The sequence below is a fragment of the Lycorma delicatula genome, chromosome 6, assembly GCF_047948215.1.
Source record: "Lycorma delicatula isolate Av1 chromosome 6, ASM4794821v1, whole genome shotgun sequence".
Lineage (NCBI taxonomy): Eukaryota > Metazoa > Arthropoda > Insecta > Hemiptera > Fulgoridae > Lycorma > Lycorma delicatula.
Window position 1 is genome coordinate 145910810 of NC_134460.1, and position 16092 is coordinate 145926901.

Consider the following 16092-nt stretch of genomic DNA (forward strand, 5'->3'; position numbering starts at 1 on the left):
CATGTTAATTAACATCCTAAAAATTTCAGTGTGACTTCATTCCACCATGGTAGCTGAAATCCATAACTTACAAACGAAGCATCTTAGGACATATGTTTATATGAACCTTTTCCATTATTTTCAAGAGTAGAATAGGTTATGAAGTCCTGAGAGAACTTCGTGATACACCTGTGTATAGTAAAAAAGAAAACTTTCTTTCAATAATTAAAATACTACCAAAAAACAAGTTTTTTAAATAAACAATCAGATATGCAGACATACCAGTGGACATAAATAAATACGAACAAGTAAGAATAAAAATATTTATTCACAATTAAAAATATCATTTTGAATACATATTTGTTTTAATAGATTTTCATACAATGTCGAATTTGTAATAAAATTTAACGTAAAATTATTTCATTACAGAATGAATTTTCATCTAATAAATTTAGTGTAAAAAAATGTACAATACTACTATACACACAATAAACTATAATTCTATAGTAATGTTAATTGATAAAAATTACACGGTTTATAAAACTAAACCCAATCATAATAAAAATGTAATAAATAAAATTATACAGCAAATATAATACGCGTAATTATATTTTTATAACTGAATGTTTAAAGAATACAAATAGTATAATTATTGGTAACAAGATTAAATAAACTGTTATATAATAACTGATGCATCATGCATTTATATAACTTTATAAAATTTTACTCAATTGTCAAGCATTATTGAAAAAAATTATAATTAAACATTTTTTTACTTAATGTTATTTATAACTTAAAAAAAGAAAATAAAGGTAAATTACACCCATACCATAGACAGTTGTGTTATGTTATTAACTACTAATATACCATTATTTATTATAATCATAATAAATAATCATTATTTATTTTACAACAAAGGATAAGTATGTTAGAGATTAAACTGGACCTAGTTGATTTACGTAGAGTATAAATATTTTTTGTGGAAGAATTATAAAGGTACAAAGTTACAAAAGTTCAAAATAAAATTATCATCGAATTAGGTAACTTTAACTACATGTTAAAAGGTGTACTTAGAAAAACTAATTAAAATGTGATAAAAAATGTAATCAAACTGCTTGCCTGGATTGCAATGGCTGGTTAATTATTTATGTTGGATCAAACTGAATAGATAGATGTTGCAAAGAGGAAAAACATGAGGCATAATATAATGGATTCAGGGCAGATACAGAACTTTTTTTTATGCTTTAAGTATTCACTAAAAATTATGGGTTTACAATAACAGGAACATTACAACCAAATTCTTAAAAATAACTTTCAAATATCAAATTTACTATTCATAAATAGAATAAAATTAAAAAAATGACAAACATGGAAGACTGAATTTGTAGATTTAGATAAAATATAAAATAAACATGATAATAAAATTTAATTCGAAAGTTTAAAATGGTCTCTAGGTTTTTTATCCACAGTTTAATGCGAGAAATTTATCTGCATTTCTTTAATACGGGATTTTCACTCTACTCTCTCACCCACACACACACATTTATTATATATATATATATATATATATATATAGTCAAGTATGTGTATACATTCTTTGAATGGTTGTAGCTTTTTTGGCTGTAACTAAGAATGTTACAAAGGTTCAAAGATGTTGGACCATGGTATCTGGAATACCACCACCGATGAAACGAATTTCAAGAACTTGTGACTAATTGAACAGTGGAAATTGTAAAAATGAGGCAATCTGAGCAAAGAAAATCCTCTACAGGTAATTAAAATGCCGCTTTAATAATGGAAACCTTTAATTATCCCCAAACACACCTCTTGGACAATGTTTTTATTGAGACTGGTATTAAAAGGAACATTTTCATAAAATTTTATGAGCTAAGTGGAGGCCATACATACAAAGACTTTTTCATAGATTAAAAGAAATGATCCTGACAGGCAAGTTAAGTTTTGTGAATGGTACTAGGATTTGAAGATTTAACCGTTTGGTTGGATGAAGCCACTTTTAAACTTAATGGATCAATTAATAGGCATAATTGTTTATTGGAGTAACACAAATCACACACAATTGAACAGAAACCAGGTAATTTACAACAGTATAGTATCTTCTAGAGGTAATGCCTCTCCTAGGGAGCGCTGAAGGTCTTCAGGGGGGGATGGTAGAAGACCCATAGAAAATTGGGGGCATTCAGGCAATGGCTGATTAAAAAAAGAAAGGCAAAAATTGTTTTCCTGATATTTCAAACTAAAATTAATAAATACCTATTACACTAGTACAAAAAATTAAAAGGACACCTATGTTTTATGATAAAAAATGATTGTATTCTTCCTACTTTAACTTTGCAACCACGAGGCTTAGAGATGAATAAAAAAAATTAAAGCTTGAATACTCTAGTTTTTGACAGTATACTTCAGATTTCAAAAATCAACAAATTAAGAAAAGTGAGAAAAGTTTCAAAAACTTGAAAGTTTTTTTTCCGTGTTTGATCAAGTGCATAGGGAAACAAATTTTTCTTGGTAAACTGCATTAAAATCATTTTAAAGCTTTAAGATTTTAGCTTTAATTTTCTTTGTTTTGTGTCTCTATGATTTTTCTGAATCAAAATATTCCACTTTAGAGGGAAAAGACCACTTTCAATTTTAAAAGCAATAATTGCAATTGCTGAGCGCATCATAAAAACCGCAATTGCAATTATTTTTAACAGATGGTAAGTTTAAAAATTTTGGGAGTGCTAGAAAATTTGATTCTCAATGTAGATAGTGGGTGAAAAAAGTTTTAGAATCTATCTTCTACAGGGATTGTTGAGCAACTCTTTTTTGAGGGGAATGTCACCTTGGCATCTCTTACTTACAAATGCTATCAAACAGCAATATGGGCTTGAACCCATTATCATGATGGTATGATGAAATTTCTTACAAAAACCTTTCCTGAACGATAGAAAGGATGAACAGAAACTGCTTTGGAATACCAGCTGAATATCCAAACTTTACCTGTGGACCATTTGGGTGTTTTAAAAGACATTACATATGTTACAAAACCTGCAGAAGCTGAGACAGCAAATCAAAAATACAGTTAACATGATACCTTTAGCAGACAGTGCAGTTAGCATGTCACATATTACACTGTGTAGAAAACTGCTACCGTTGGTAAATTGATGTTAACGGTGGTTATTTTGAACATTTATTTATATATATATAAATATTATTTATATATATATGTACATATAAATTATACTGGGTTACTCAGTTTCACACTGAGTTTGTATTCTAAAAAATTCTTTATACGCAAATGGTAAGACAGTATAATATTAGTTTTGCAATTTTTTTAATACATGGTTTAATAATTTTGTTATGTTATACTAATTTCTTTTCTGAAGTATAATGTACCAAAATTAATAACACAAAAATTGATTTTGAAATTCATAGTTTTATTTCAAGTTCTTATTTGGTACACAAGTCTTTAAATGATGTAAGGGTTGTGATATATCTCACTAGATAGCACTACATTATGAGTCAGTTTGTTTTCTTACTTAACAGAAAGCACTGCTGACATGCACTTTATGTCTTTTGTAAATATGCAGTTATTTAAATTTCCATTATTTGCAAACAACAAATTTTCTACGAAAATAGATTTTTTAATTGAATTTTTTGTTATCAAAATGCATGGTCATTGACAACAAGCATGTGTGCAAAATTTTAGCCTTCTATCTCATCTGGAAATAAACTAAATATTGTAGGCAAAATTCTTCCCATATCTGTTAAAACAGTGAACAGAGCAAGTTAAATAAAATCATATAAAAGCTAAGTAAAAGTTTACAAATAGATTGGACAGTGAGTTTTAGATCATAATCTATGTTCACATTAATTTTCAGTAAAATAATAATGAATTATAATGCAAAAGTAAACAAAATCATAAACAGAGAACTGAAACAAAAAATGAGTGGCTCCAACTAATGATAAAGGCGTAATAATTTAAAAAAATAATGTAAAGAGTAGAAGAAGATAGGAAGGGAATATATGTCTCTGTCATATGAACAGAGCCTGAAATATTTTATGCAGAATAAAAGATAAAAATTGCTTTTAAAAAACTAATACATTTTCTTGAATACACTTTTTTACTGAAAAATGAACCAAAATCTCAGACATCAAAAACAGATAATTTATTTTTTATGGCTACTGGACATTATTATAATTAATAGTGTGAAGTATTTAAAATCCAATTTGATGGATTAAAGAAATATGTGATCTACATTCCACAAACTGAAGATTAAAAACATCTGTTACCCCTTTGGCATGAATTTTAAATACAATAAATAACATATTTAACATTAACATAATTAGTATTTTAGAGTATAAATAAACAGAAAACAAAACCAGTAAACATTAAAAATGCATATCTATTTCAAAATCATAAGAAAATGGAATATAAAAATTTCTATACGATAATATTATAGACATTACAAAAATCATAATTAAATACAATTCATATTTCCTTACAAAATAAAAATAAACACAAAGAATCATATAAAATACTACATAATATACATGATAAAAATTACTTATTCAAAGAATAATAAAGCAAAAATCTTCGTTCATATCAATTATAACATATTTAATAATAAGCAACATAACATCAAATATCCGATTAAACAATAATAACATTCAACAATCATACATTCTTAAAAAATTTAATATTTTAACAAAACTATAAGAAAAACTAACATTTTCATAGTTACATAATAATAAAACAAAAAAAAACTATTTTATAATTTTTTTTTTAAGTGCTCAGTTTATTCTTCATATATAAAATTATGAGTTTAATTTGCTTAAATGCTTAATTTTTCTACTTGTATAAACATAATACAAATAAAATAATTAGTGGAGATGCTCTTCAAACCAATTGATTAATGACTTAATACTATTTTAATAATCTTATATTCTGATACAGAACACAGTGGGTGTATTTCAGACAACCAAAATAATATTAAATAAAAAAACATGCAAAAATCATAAAAATTTCTCATAACAAAATAAATAGGTTAAGTAAATTACAGTGAATTCCAGGAGTTTTTATTTATTTGGAGCAGCTCTGTAAAAACAAAAACATTGATTTTATTCATATAAAATTAAGCCAGTTTAACAGCCCAAAATTATGCTTACATGGCCCACTAGTTTGTATGTTTATCTTAAAAAATTAAACAATTTTATTAGTGATTTAAGCCTTTTATTTAAATGCTATAGGGAGGAAGATAACCTCTGCTTAACCTTTAAGTACTAGCGTCACATGCATGTGACAGCAGCTTGATGCACTCGCATATGTCTATTGTCGTGTATATTCGGTTTTCAAACTTTCTCAGCCAAGTACTACTTTTGTGTTAACGCGATCAGTATAATTATTGGTCTACCAATTGCTACATTCTATTGGCTTTATAAGTAATTATTTTTACTATCGATATCTTTATCTAATGCTGAAATAAACGGTGCAAAAAATCATGTTACCAGCTGCTATCCTCAACTCATACAACGTGTACTTGTGTGTTAGTTTGTAAACAATGGTTGGTACAGGTTCATTTTCATTTATTTCTGAATGTTATTGTGATAATTTAATGGATAAACATGAAATTTGTGAAATATTATTAGATTTACAATCAGATGGTGAGTTTAGCGACAGCGATCAATTTGTATACCTTTTTAGCCGCTGACAAGACTATAGAAGAAAACCAAGGTGTTTATAATATAGTGACTTCAATCTTCCAAAGACAACAATGTAAGACGACTTAACTGATGATGGTACAGTGCAGCTTCATAGAAAAAAATCTCTTAGCAAAAAACATAAGATGATTGATGAGAAAAACCAAGATAAAGAGCTACAGAAAAAAAACAAAAATGAAGAAAGTCAAACCTACTTTACTGTGGTCTGAGGTACCTTTGAACCTGTTATTAATCCATTTGACAATTCAGATTCTGGGATCAAAATTGATAACCAAAATGATACAGATTATGCAGGTTATTTTAAAATTTTATTGACTGACAAAATTAAACAGTAGTTAATTGCAAATAACAGCAGCTGAAACTAACACGTATCATATACATTTATAGCTGAATCACTCTTAATGCCAGGAATAAAACAATTTCTATAAAAGAATACTCGTCAACTAGATTGATACAAACTTCTATGTTTTCTGAAATCATGGCTAGAGATAGATATATAAATTTACTAAGTACACTACACTTTTCTAATAATAAAGAACAGCCTGTTGGTGCTTGTATTTTTAAAATTTCAACCATTCTCAAAGAACTGAAACGTAATTTTTCTGCTGTTTTCTATCCATTTCAAAATTTAGTTATAGATGAATCACTGGTGTTGATCAAAGGGCATCTTGCTTTCAAACAGTACATAAAAACAAACGTTTTCGTTTTGGCACAAAAATGTTTGTTTTACGTGACTGTGAGACAGGGTATGTGCCTGATTTCATTATATATACCTGTAAAGGTACTGAAATCAACAGTGTGCCTGAATTAGGTATTAGTGAAGAGTAAATTCACGACACTTTTGAACCCTTATATGAACAAACATCACACACTGTATACTGACAATCGGTATACCAGTCCAAAGTTGTCTTTACATCTCCAAGCTATGCAGACAAATGTGGTACCGTAAAACCATATAAGTTATTGATGCCATCTCTGCCAGATCCGAAGAACATAGGTGATAGAGTTTGAGGTATGCTTGTAATATGATTGTGAAATGGTTAGACAAAAAGCAGATAACAATGCTCTCTTACATACACTTCACAAAGATGAAATTAAAATAACACATAAAAAAGATAACATAGCAAAAAAATAAAAATAAACCAACATGCACAATTGATTACAACGGGAAGATGGGGGCAGTAGATTAAAGTGATATGATACTTAGTTCAGTGGTATGTATTCGCAAAACAGTAAAATGGTACAAAAATTTTTTTTTTTTTCATTTCACTGATATAGTGCTGCTGAATGCCCATGCCTTGTACACGGTAAATACAGGTAAACACATCACCTTAGGTGACTTTCAAGTACAAGTCATTACAACTTCTTGAACAGTACCACACAGCAAGGATTTTTCAGTGTGAGGGACAACCATCATCTAAAGAGCAATCACTCAGACCAACTGAGACACATTTTCCTTCTCTTGTGCCAGACTACAAATATAAAAAAGCAAAGAGAAAATACATTCTGAAATACATGAAAAAATGGGAAAGAATCTAGACATATGTGTACACAATGTGATGTAGGGTTGTGTGTAGTACATGTCTGTATTTATCACACAAATTCAAAATTTATTATTATTTATTTATTTTGTTTGTAAGATTTATTTGTGTTTTAGCAGTGTTAAAATAACATTAGTGATGTACATAATAGTATTAACTTTTTTAATTGGTTTTTAATGTAATATATAAATAAATTTACATAAAAATATTTTTACTAATCTTTTATAAAATATTCTTCGTATAAAAATATAAAATCATTACACAAATGAAAGTAAAAATGAATCAACAGAAGGACTACAGCTCTATCATAGATGAGTCAAGAAAACCTAGTCTGTGCATGCTAACTAAATAACTTAGTAGTTAAAAGGTTAACTACTAGGAGAAAAGTTTTGCATGTACTGGTCTACATAGCACTTAATTCTTTCAAGTTGTGTTAGATAATGACAAAACATCAAAAAAATTACTCAAAACCTTGATGAAGTCAAATGTGTATCTACAAAAGATGAAAAATTCATTGATAGTGGAGGAGGCCTAGCAGAACTGTGAGTCTGTATCAAAATATAGACTCACAATATTGTGAGTCAAATTTGTAGAACCCAAAATAATCAAATGGAAAAAACAAAGTAAAACAAAAGAATTTTTCAAAAGGTTTTAACTAAATAAGAGACATTTAAGTACTATTTTTGTAATTTACTGACCATAAAAGACAATCATTATTTTGATTTATATCTCTCTATTTTGTTTATCAAGCTGTTTTTTTTTTTTTTAATGATGTAAAACAGTTGAATCATTTGGCAATTTAAAATGTTGTTTATGTAACTTTAATGTTGTATTAGAAATAATTCTGAGTAATAAATCATGTTTAATAATTAGCATGTATTGTACTGTATTTATGTACAGCTCCTTGTGTTTTGTTAACATTGCTGAAAAGGGCCGTATAATTCTGATCCCAAAGCAGTCCAATTCTGGAATCCACTGTATTAGCAATAATTACTTAATGCTTAATATATAATTAATACCCTCAAAACAATTAATTACAACTTAATATAACTTATCATGGCATTAATTAAAATATTATGTTTAACAACATGATGAAAAAAAGTACTTGGTAAATTTTTAATTAAGGAAATGGAAAGAACTGTAAGTAATTTCTGATGAAAGATAAAAAATACAAATTAAAAAATTAAAAAACTGTCAAGTTTAATTAAAATTGGTAGTTTAAAAATAATAATAATGAAATGAATGGAAATCGTAAACAACAGAAAAACATCATAACAAAAAAAGAAAAAAAATTATAATTTACATAAGTTTAAAAGTCGAGTCTAATAAAACACTTAGTTACTATCTCTACCATCAGATAGCATCATTTGTTTTATCAAAAGTAAAGTATTACATGATAATCCATCCCGCAAATGGGAACATCAGTCTGTATAAAAAAAACTAAGTGCAAGTAAACACTCCATTCAGATTGCTGGAAACATATGTTAATGACTAACAAAACCAGAAGGAATATACGTGTACGAGCAGAAGAAAATAATTCAAAGGTCTAAAAAATCATATCGTTTGCATTTTAAATATAAATAGTAGGAATTTTTATAAAAATGTTTATATAAAGGGAAAATATATAATAAAAAGTACGAGAATGATAAAATAACCAAAACTCATCTGCATAAAAATGTATGCATTAGAATATAAATAATATTATGAAAAAATAATTTACCAAACAGCAAATCATAAAGAAAAAATGTTTTCCAACATTAAATTCAGGTACACTTTTAAGGTTCATAAATACAACCGTTAGACTATATAAAAGAAAAAGAAAAGTTATCTTTACCCTAAAATTTTTCTACAAATTACATCAACTACTATTGACTAGTTTCATCTTCTTTCTTTTATAATTATTAATTATAAAATAAATACATAATGGCCAATGCTAAACAAAATATGTCAAAGGAAAAATTTTAACTTTTTACATCAATTAACAAGAAAATGAAATTATGTGTTTTATACAGTACTAAACGTGTTAACAGATAAGCTTATCAAGTACTTCAGTTTTCTCCAAATACAGAATCAAAATTCTGAAATCATTACTGAGCACAAAAAATAAAAACAACTAACTTCCAACTAATAAACAAAAATTACACAAATAATTATATAACCTATTTATTATAGAAACAAATCTTAGTCTTTTAACTGTACTATAATAAAAAAATGTACATGTTAATCATAAGTTATAATGAAGACAACTTCAATCATTACATTATCAAGATAATTTTATCTTTTATAAACTTTTGTTTACTCGCTAGCTGGTGTTTCATCACTGCAAAAAAAAAGTAGAAATTGAGAAAATGTAACCATAGATATCCAGTGCTATTACATAAGTTTAAAATGGCACATCAATGTCAATAAATTACTTACCAATTACATATGCTGTACAACATAATGTAATATTCAATCTCAAATCTTGTTACTCATTTTCAGTAATGATTTTCCACTAAGCATCCAGAAAGATGTTAAAATTATAACTATCCACATTAATACTTTGTAGACATAGCAATTAGAATTCTGTTCAAAATTTCAAGTTATTTAGTACAATGATTTATTATCGGGCAAAATAGATTTTGAGGTACATCCAGAAACTAAGTTCTACTTCTAAATAATACTGCTGCTGTTCCATTACAATCATGATTCTACTTATGCAAACAGAGTCCCGTGACATGTTTAAGAAACCTGCTTAATGTTTAAGAAAACAAGCCATCTGCTGCATGTGAAATTTGTCTGTTACCTATATATTGAATACAAGGAACATTAAACCGGCTGAAATTCAACATTAAACTTGTGAAATTTATGGAGGAAATGCAATGAGTAATTCCACGGTACAGAGATGGATGCAACTGCTTAATGAAGTACATGATGATGAATGAGTGAAAAATTATGGGCGACCATCAAAGATGATTGCACACACCAAATCATCGATTTGAACTTCCTAGAAATTTCACATCGCTTCTACATGAAACTGTCTGAAAAACTGAATTATGGGAAACTGAATGGGTGCTGGGTCTCTAAAGATGCAACGTCTCCTCATGACCTTCAGTTGCCAACAGTTTGACCATTCCAGATACAGCCTGGACCTTACATCAAGTGACTATAACAAGTTCCAGTATCTTAAAACCTTCTTTGCTCACCAACAGTTCCACGATATGTCAAACATGTCATTAATATGTGGGCTTGCATTACAAGCAGCATCATTCATACGATGAAAAGACAACTTCTAATGTCCCGCTATTATAAGTATCTCAACAATGGCAAGAACTACATACAAAAATAGAGTAAGATTTGTACTTCAAAGAGCAATATATTATAAGTAATATATATATAGTAAATTCATTTTTTTTTTATACCAATACTTTAAAAATCTTTATTTTTGTAAAAAAAAATAAATTTGGTGTATTATAGAAGCCTACAAGATTCTGTGAAAATTACATTACGTTAGTGTGCGAGTGAAAATTTATGGGTGAAACTGCATACAGCCATTAGGAAAAAAAAATGTTAGTGACATTTCTGCACATTTTCTGAATGAAATAGAGGTGAATTTAGTTTTAAATGATGCAAGGAAATCAAAACAAACGAACTTACTGTTCACAAAGATTTTTTTTTGAAAGCCGGAAAGTCAGACAAACCTCCTAGACAGACAGATTTTAAAGTTACAGCCAAGGTTGAAGATGATGTGAAGGACTGTCCAGTTGTGGAAATTTCATTTAAGTGGGTTGATGAGAAGAAAGGACTGCCGATGGAAAATCAAAGTAGAGAAAATAACTACGAAAAATTTTCAAACACAGCATAGAAGTGCTGAAGTGTATGAAGAAGAGCAGGTATACATATTCCATGTATATATTATATGGAATATATTCTTTTTTATTATACATAAAAACAAAAAAGAGTTTCAAAATTGTCTAAAGCACTTTATTACAAATATATATATATTTAATAACACAGGCACTCAGCTTCTCTGCACTTGCTCCAATCTCCAAATGGAAACTGATTCAAACTGTATTGCAATACAACAAAAAGACAGGATAAAACACAGTATTTGGCATACTTTTTCAACATCACAATAGAAACAGGGTACAATGAAAATAATAAACTGAATCTATAATTTTTTTTCCAGAACTTTTAGTACGGCATCCTTAACAACTTTCTGTTTGTTGTGTTAGCTTTATTTTCTATTTATATTTCACTAAAAAATGATTTTTTTTTTTAAATAATTGCCTAGAAAAAAAGAAAATTTTACAAAATTTCCAAGCCACTATTAAAAAATTTCCAGGGCAAATAACCAAAAATACAAAATTTTAGATTTCTTCAGTACTGGAAAACTTTTTTTTCAGGTTTTTCAGGATTGTTGTAACACTCAGAAAATTCATGCAGAAAAAGGTAACCAGGTGGAATTTTAACCATACCTTAATAAATTGACTTGGATCTTATGGTTAAAGAGTACAATGAGAGGACTAATAAGCTCTTACTATTATAGGTTAAAGAGTAAAATTTGTTAAATATATTACTGTTAAAAATTTAGGTGACAGGTTACATTTGACCTGTTAAAGAAAAATTGTATATTGCTATAGAAAAATAGTATAAATGAGTAAGATGCAGAAACACAATGAAAGAGGGATTAGAATTTCTTAGGAGATTTTTTCTTTGTCTTATAGCATCTTAAAAAATTATATTTGTTGGGGATTGGAATACGAAAAACTTTATAATACTCTTATTTAATTTTATCTCTCATTTGAACAAATATTTTTAATTCAAGATTATTCCAAAGTTGTTATCGATTAAAAGAAATGCAAAAGTTAACTGCGGTAATGTTAATGTAAAAATTATTCAACAAACTTATCAACTTAATTTTTTTTAATAATTGTCCAAAAATATTAAAACAATCTTAAAAAATATGGTTAAAGATCGGTACCAGCGTCTTGAAATAAATGGTTTTTATTCTTCATTTTATACAATAATCCAACACTGTGGTACAACCAAGGAAGAAGGATAATACATCTAACACTTGTAGCCTCATATAAAGACACAATCTCTCCGTCATTTTTACTGCAACATCTTTTAGACTAGTATTCATGAAACTGCTTTGAGAAGCTCATACTAACAGTAAAAGTTATCTACGGAGAAAATGTATTTTAAACCAATAGTAGATTAAGCGATCTTGTACGTGCCTTCTGGAAAATGGTAGTTAACGTAAAGTAAATAAAATATGAGTACTTACACTTTGATGAGGTTTCTCTGGAATTCAACAATATGTTCTTTTCTATTTTGTTGTTTAAATACAACTGTTGCAGGATAATACTGATGTTTATTATTTACAGTCCATCCAGAATAAACAGATGTGTTCTTGTAATATGTTTTGCCGTCTTGTTCGAAAGGTATATATTTTTGTAATAAAGCTTTACCGTCGATTTTCCATAATGGAGGATCCCCGTCACTGGCAAAATCAGTCTTCAGTACGACAAATGATCCAGACTGGAACAAATTCTAACAACTAAATCAATCTAATAACATCAGTATGTACATGATACAAAAACAATAAAAATGCAATAGAAACAAATTACAGAAACGCTAGACAAAACAGACCTTTTAATTTAAGTTAAAAAGAATAATGAAGGAAAATTCTTTAAAACTTGCCAGAATATCTTTCAAACAGTTGGTAACTGAGAATTTACTGCTATACATTGTCTTAAAAATTCAGCAACTTATTGAACATCTTGATTTATATGATGGGCATGTTTTACAGAGAAGGGTATGAAGAGAGATGTTTGACTCGTATCTTAGAACGCAATAATAGTATGCAGAAGATATTTATGTATGATAAATTTATCAAGTTTTAATAATTTTCTTCCATGATAATTATTTTTTCCTGAATTCATATTGTATGAGGATTAACCGAATTTATATGTTTTCACAACTTTTAAAAAATGAACAATTTTAAGTTTTTATATTAACACTGAAACATCTTTACATCTACATTAATGTAACACACTAAACATTAGTAATCTAAAATAAAAAGAAATTTTTTGGGTCTCCGGTAAAAAAAATAAACTGCATCTCCTTACAAAGAGATGCTATGTTTCTGCAATATCGTACAATGTACACAATAAAGAATGTGCTGATAAATTGTTACAGAGCAGTCACACTAAGATCAGAGTGATTAACTATGTTTCCACATACGAAGTAAATTTTGAACAATATACTGTAAAAAAAAACATACAGAATAAAAATGTCGCAGATTAAAAAAAAAAGTACTTAAGGCAGAAGAGATTTTAGGTAGAAAAGTGGTGGTAGGAAGACAATGAATAATAAAATATTATGATCATTGATGAATTAACAAATTAATAATATAAAAAAATGAAAGATCAAATGTCAAGAGAACAAAATAAAAAAAATAAGATGACACAGCCTTTGGCCGAACATGTTATTTTAAAAACTAATCTCAGTTTTCTCCATCATGTAAACAGAAATATCTTATCCAGCATACGATCTGCCGTGAATGATAACAAAACCTCTCAAGTGACATCTAAATCAGAATTTCCAGTCTAAGAAGTTTCTTGTATGGTGTTGTCAGAACATGAATTATTTCTCGATTTACTGAGTAATTATAAAAAACCATTTAATTTTTACGATAACCATAACTTAAACAGATTCAAATAACTATTACAGAGAGTTGGCATCACCAACTTGATTGTTTATTGTTCAGTTTGCCATGATGATTAACCAGAATTTTTTTTGGTCAGGTTTTGCTAGTCAGTTAGTTAGATCCACAAGCTACAGATTACAACTGCTTCAGTCCTACAATAATAATTTTTATTGCGTAAAAAATATTATGAAATTACCAATAACTTTATTAACAATTAATTACCCGTTTACAATATGAAAAAAATGACGATGGTGTTAATGTTAATAATTACATTAATTAATAAATTTTGCTAAAAAATTTAATTATCTCCAAGGTAAATATTCATTTTAATCAAGAAAACTCTTATCTCTTCTTGCTGCTATCTAATCTGTAACAACTTCCAAATACAGAATATACATGGATAAATTAAATAAAACTGGTTTAGAATATTTAATATTGATTTGGACTTTAGATATTACAATAACTGCATTTTAATAAAACTGAAATTGTATTTTTTAAATTATCAGCATTACAATTCAAAATGTTTACAACATTGAAATCTATTAAAACAAATTACACCAATAATAATTTATAAATTCAACATTTATTTATTCATTGTTTAGATCAGTGCCTATCATCCACTAGTGGGTGTTCTAGTTTTCATGTGGGCGGCAGGGGTTTTGTCCGATACTGTAGCAGTTTCCTTTTTTTTTAAATTTAATTGACTTTTTAAAAGAATTTTATAGCATTTTCATTAGGTTTTCATAAAATTCCTCGTGACAATTAAAATTTCACAAAATATGCTATTTGTATCGCTCGCACATTAGTTTAGTTCATGTTACATAAGTGAAACTAAATGGCACTATAGTGCAACCACAAAAAAGAGCCTTGTCCCAAAACAGCTCGCACATCTGTATGCAGATTTGTGAGAGTGAGCACATGCCTAAAGCTTAAAAAAAAACATTGTGAAATATTGTTTTATAAAGATTTATTCTGCCAAACTTAGCAAAAGTTTGATATAAAATATTTGGTAAGCAATTATTATTATAAGCTTTAACTTGCTGTAACTCTGCTTTATAAATTTTATAAAGTAAAGTTACTTCCCTACTTTATAAATCACCTTTACTATGGAACCAGTGGGCGATTAGAAAATTTTACTACTAACAGAAAACACAAAAGTGAACGGTAGGTATAAAACGATTGACTACCACTGGTTTAGATGATTAGAACCACATTTCTTATCTTTTAGAAAAAAAAAATTGATGAATTTGTTATATAATTGTTTATATTTGCAAATGGGATTCTTAGCATTTATCAAAACTTTGTTTTCCTATAGTAAATAACTCCACTTCTATTTTAATAATTTTTCAAAATTATAAATGTAACTAAGTATCAAACACATTGAAACAATGATCTCTCCTCTTTTGTAAATTTTAAGCATAAATTTAGTTTTATTATTATTATTATTATTCCTGAAAAACAATTTAAATATTTAATATTTTATAATTTTTCTCAATATGTAAAAAAATCAGGCTATGAGTAATGTCAAGGATGAGAAGCTAGAAAGTAATGAAATAAGGGTAGAACGTAAGCGAGTTTGAATGTACATAAACATAATGTATCAAACAATGTAATAACAAACAAATATATTACATTAATTACCAAATATATTACCATTAATTAACAAATATGTTAAATTTATTAAAAACATACTCCAAACAGAAACTAAAATTACCTACCGAAAACTCTTTACTGTGCTTCGTAACTGAATTTGATGTAGTCGTCGAGGTAGGTTCAGAATCTGAATTTGTGACACTTTTATTTTCACCATCACCTTGTTGTGAATCTGAATTTTCATTTGTCGTTGAAGTAACTCTTGCTCTTTTAACTTGTCTGCCTTTTTTCTGTTTACTCCTTCGTTTTCTTGTTTCTTCTTCGCTTTCATCATCGTCATCATCAGATCCCTCTTCATCACTTGAACTGACTTCAGTTAACAATGGTCTCGCTTTTCCTGAATTTCTTAATCTAGTTGATGTTCTCCTCCTCCCACTAACCTAATAAAAACAAAACCAACAAAAAATTAATAACAGACAGAAAAAAACCTATTGCAGTATTTGACAGTCAACAAAAAGAACCAAACAATTTTACTGCTTTCCTGATACACTTCTTACAAACCAC

The 16092-nt window shown here is 27.9% G+C and overlaps 1 protein-coding gene across 6 annotated transcripts in view; it reads right to left on the reverse strand.

Moving 5' to 3' along the window:
• Window positions 1–288: 288 nt before the first annotated feature.
• Window positions 289–16092, reverse strand: part of LOC142326342 (uncharacterized) — a 38901-nt gene continuing 23097 nt past the window's right edge. For 4 of the 6 annotated variants that reach the window (XM_075368765.1, XM_075368767.1, XM_075368766.1 and 1 more), the window contains 3 exons: window positions 15654–15968; window positions 12511–12776; window positions 289–3743 (listed from right to left, as the gene is read on the reverse strand). In XM_075368765.1, the coding sequence (XP_075224880.1) occupies window positions 3713–3743; window positions 12511–12776; window positions 15654–15968 (612 nt within the window). In that variant the 3' untranslated portion in view covers window positions 289–3712. Of the gene's footprint in view, window positions 9562–12510; window positions 12777–15653; window positions 15969–16092 lie in introns of all 6 variants that reach the window. The other 2 variants (XM_075368769.1, XM_075368768.1) reach the window with 2 other exon arrangements.